Source organism: Cupressus sempervirens, chromosome 7 (assembly GCF_028749045.1).
Source record: "Cupressus sempervirens isolate cs-2001-9-10 chromosome 7, ASM2874904v1, whole genome shotgun sequence".
In the NCBI taxonomy this organism is placed as follows: domain Eukaryota; kingdom Viridiplantae; phylum Streptophyta; class Pinopsida; order Cupressales; family Cupressaceae; genus Cupressus; species Cupressus sempervirens.
The window spans coordinates 129,706,806-129,711,221 of record NC_143124.1 but is presented as its reverse complement, the minus strand read 5'-3'; the positions used below and the strand labels follow the sequence as shown (position 1 = coordinate 129,711,221).

Genomic DNA, 4,416 nt, shown 5'->3' with positions numbered 1-4,416 from the left:
TCCTCCCCGTTCAGCTCCTTTCCCTCCCTATAGCAGAAATAATTAGTCTTGTGTACATAGCCCAACAGCTTGGCCTTCTTAACCGTAAGATTAGGAAACTCCGAAGAGTTCAGAATGGGCTCCATGACACAGCTAAGGCTACCTTGTATAAATATTTCTCCCGACCTTCCCTGCAAATAGTAATTTTTGCAAGTAATTAACATGAACATTTATATAAATTTGGAAAACTCTGAATTTGTGAAAGTTTTCACTACCTTGATATTTATAGATTGAATACAAGACTTGAGAGCTAATATGGTGTCACATACGAACTCCACTGCTTCCAATCCTTCCACTTTCTCCAAACTTTGTATAACGGACTCCTTCCAACGGGTTTGTCGAAGACATAGATGTTTCAATGACTTGCAATGTTACAGGCCTTCTATTTTCTTAACTTTGTAATGGCATATTGACAGCGTTCGCAGGGTCACTGGCAGTCTCTCTACCTCGATTAAATGGTGATTATTAGGAAACTTGTCTTTTTGAACGATGCTATTGTCCCCGACCTCCAAATTTTGGAGGTTGGGCCAACAGTCACTGGAAATTGATAGCACGGAGACTGGTTTGTAGTCTTCTTCCTCAGCACCAAATCCCATTGTACCTTTAGAACTTACAATTTCAATCTTTTTCAATGAGGGAAAGCGAATATGAGAAGTTTGCAAGCCTTTCATCACCCGGCTCTCAATTTTGACTGACCATAAGTTGACCAGTTGACCAATGTTACTTGGTGAGCTTCTCAAATTAATGCAACCCGTTAGATCTAATTTTGTCAATGATGCCTAATTCTTAATTTGATTAGGCAAATCTTCTAATTCTTCACAACCACTGAATCCCAAGTACTTGAGCTTTCCAATGCCTTCAAATACATCTAAGTTTAGTTTAAGCTTGGCACAACCTTGTAAATTTAGATGTTCCAGGTGTATCAGCCTCTAGAATGAATGTGGCAAAGTTCTCAACTGCTTGCACAGTCCCAGATTTATGTGCTTCAATCTGTTTAAATTGTCTAAACCCTCAAGCAGTGAGGATAACATTTCAGAACCTGATAAATCCAGATATCTCAGGTGTATCAGTTGACCGAAAGAGTCCGGCAACATGCTCAACTGGCTGCACCTAATTAGACTTATGTGATTCAATCTATTTAAATTACCAAAACCAATAGGTAGCGAGGACAAACTATTAGTAGTTGAGGAGAATGGAATCTTTAGATCTTCCAAGTGTGTCAACTACTTGAAAGAATCTGGTAAAGTGCTCAACTACTCGCAAAATGTTAGACTTAAATACTTCAATCTTACTAAATTCCCAAAGCCATTAGGCAGTGAGGAGAGCGTTTTGCGTCTGGATAATTGTAGATGTTTCATCTTTATCAGCTGCTGGAAAGAATCTTCGAAAGTGCTCAACTGTGGGCAAGACAACATTAAATACTTCAAATCTTTTAAATTGCCAAAACCAGCTGGCAGTGAAGATAACTTTGGACAGTACAAAATATAAATACTTCAGCGAATGCAGGCCACATAACTCTTCTGGCAAACTGCTACCACTAAAACAAAGGGAAAGCATTTTAAGATTTTTAAGACATCCTATTGAGGTTGGAAGTCATTGCAATTTGAAAGAGAAACGTATGATAAGCTTTCTCAATTGCAGAGGAGGTTGCACGCAAACATCATTATACTCAATTCAGTTCATTATTCTATTGAATTCAATTGAGAAAAATATAAATTATCAAAAAGCTGGTACATAAAAACCACAGATTCAAACTACTTACATCCACATTGACCTACCACAACTCCTCCAAGTCATTAGCATCATCAAGCTCTAAAACACTTAAATGTCTTAATGGAAGCCAAGATGGAAGATTTCTTAATGAACGGGTATGCCAGCAAAGCCAAACAAGATGCTCTGATAAATATGTAAACTCTTTCGTGAACTCATTGCTTTGCACATGAAGTATATTTAGTTTTCTTGAGGTTCGCATTAGCTGATGAGCGTACTCTTTAAAGGACACAGAAGTAGCTGGATGTTGTATCCCTCTAATTTGTATTTCTTTCTGAATGAAAAATACCAGAATACAAGCTATTTCAGTCAACTCTGCTGCAAACAGAGGCAGACAAAACAACAAACTATTATTTTTATGATTTCACTAAGAAATAATTAAAGTGGAGCTAGTAATACATTTACCTAGAAATGCAGTATGTTATCAATCTGCTCTGGATGTCAAAGCCGATATGATGAGTGCTCACTTGCCATCTCTCTTCCCATGTCCCTTAGATGATCGTGCATCTGTATCTTCTTCTCATTGAAGGTGTTATGTTTCTCGGAAACCAGCTCCACAAGACACTTATTTACAAGTTTTTGTAAACCGTGCAGGCCACTCCAACCCGATCCATCCCACAGTGCTATAGCTATGCTTTTGCATTTGCCGATGAGAAAACAAACCACATCCAACAACATCTCTCTATCTTCTTTATCCAGAGCATCATAGCTAACCTGTAGCCTTTTTGTGATGTCGCTAGGCAATATTCTTGAGATTTTATCTAATTGGGATTCCCAGTAAGAAATGGAATCCTCACCATGTAGCTGTCCCCCTAATACCTTCAGAGATAAAGGTAGACCATCGCAAACCTGGACGAATTTGTCAACCAAAGTGTCAAATCTGGTGGGTGGAGAAGACTTCTGGAAAGCATGCCTGCAGAATAAATTCTTCGCTACTGAGCTCTCAAGTCTTGGCACTTCATAAATGTTTGAGATACCCATCGATTTAAGAACATCCTGTTTATTATTGTTAGTTGGATAGCTGTTATTTCTGACTCGGAAATAGCAGTAGTATTTAGGGGTAGCTTGGACAGTTGTTCGTCCTTATCTATGAATAGCAATTGTATTTATGGGTGGTTTGGACAGCTGTTTGTCCACTTGCCAAGAATTAGTAAATGGTTATTATTTAGTAATTTTAGAGATTCCCTTTTGGACACCTTGCAACCAATTCTATTATTGGCTGTCGAGTTGTCTTACTCTCAGCCGTTGGTTTGATTTAATCTCGGTCATTGGTTTACCAAAAGGAGTCGTATAAAAAGGGGTCATTGGGTCATTTGGATGAATAAGTTTTGGAGAAAAGTTTGCAGTGTTAGCAAAAAGTCTTGCAGTGTTAGCAAGGGCGCAGTGTTAGAGTGGGGATAGCAGTGGGGAATATCAGCGGGAGAAATTAGGAGGTTGTCGGAGTTCTGCCAGTGAGAGGCAAGGAATTTTGTATCTCTTGATCTGCTAAAGTTTAATATAATTCCTCATCTGTAGAACTGATTTTCCCTTAGGCCCCGTTTGGTTGGGGAAGATGAATTTTTGACATAACCAGGTTATCTTATAACCAGGTTTTCGAAAACTTGGTTTTGTGGTTTGGAAAGCCAATGGTCCGTTTGGTTGATACGGAAGATAAATATATTGTGGACCCCACAATATTATTAAAAAAACTGTCATAAAATTCAAAACCTGGTTTTAATTTCGAATTCCACGTTTTTACTGGAAGAAACTTCTTCCAATTTTTGACCAAAATTCGAAGATGAAATTGAAAACCGGGTCATAATTTTAACCAACCAAACAACAAATTTTTTTGCAAAACCTGGTTTTGCCCCTGATAACTCGGTTTTGGCCCTCATCTTCCAGCAACCAAACGGGGCCTTAGGGGTTTTTCCAGGGACAATTTTTCCAAAAATATTGTGTTCATTGTGTTGCGCATTTCTTTCCATATTTTATAAGTGAAGTTGCAGTTGTGTTATTTTTTGATATTAGCTGGGAATTGTTTTTCAACAGTTTAATAATCATTTATGATAGGAGATTAATAATCACTGATTGCAATAGTATGATAATTCACACATCCCTTTTCCGGGACGTCACAATTACCATACTTTGGAATCCGAGGTTGTGTTTATTTCGCAAAAGAGCATACAACTGATCGATGTGATCCACGTCATCCAAAACAATTAGGGCCCGAACAGAGCTCAAACAATTTGTGAGTACCACTTTGCCTTCGTCGACACCGTCTAATGACAAATTTTCAACGCCAAGGCCTGTAAGAAGCTTTTTTTGCTTCTCAGGCAGAGCATTTCTGGATGCCACATCCCGCACGTCGGGAGCAAAACTGCATTTCTGAAACGAGTGAAAGTTTCTATTGAAGAGCTCTTTGGCCAAAGTGGATTTCCCAATGCCACCCATGCCCACGATCCCCGTGAGTTTTTCACTGTCTTCTTCACTTGTGATTGATTCGACGAAGCCTTGTACTAGTTCATCCAAACCAAGTGGATATTCAGCTACACGTATGGGTTCTATTTTCATTAATCCCAATGCTCTATTCACAATGTTCTTCAAAACTTCGGCCTCGTCCCTAAACAT

The 4,416-nt window shown here is 38.7% G+C and overlaps 2 protein-coding genes across 2 annotated transcripts; both read right to left on the bottom strand.

The window, feature by feature from the left end:
* Nucleotides 1-1,347: 1,347 nt before the first annotated feature.
* LOC149545826 (disease resistance protein Roq1-like) lies at nt 1,348-2,790 on the bottom strand. The gene is made up of 3 exons (XM_089793843.1): nt 2,277-2,790; nt 1,818-2,127; nt 1,348-1,576 (listed from the first exon to the last, which is right to left on the bottom strand). Exons 1-3 carry the CDS (start codon nt 2,788-2,790, stop codon nt 1,348-1,350), a joined length of 1,053 nt encoding a protein of 350 aa, XP_089649969.1.
* A 1,104-nt stretch (nt 2,791-3,894) lies between these two features.
* On the bottom strand, nt 3,895-4,416 carry LOC149545825 (disease resistance protein RPV1-like). Its single transcript, XM_089793842.1, has one exon. It carries the CDS (start codon nt 4,414-4,416, stop codon nt 3,895-3,897), a length of 522 nt encoding a protein of 173 aa, XP_089649968.1.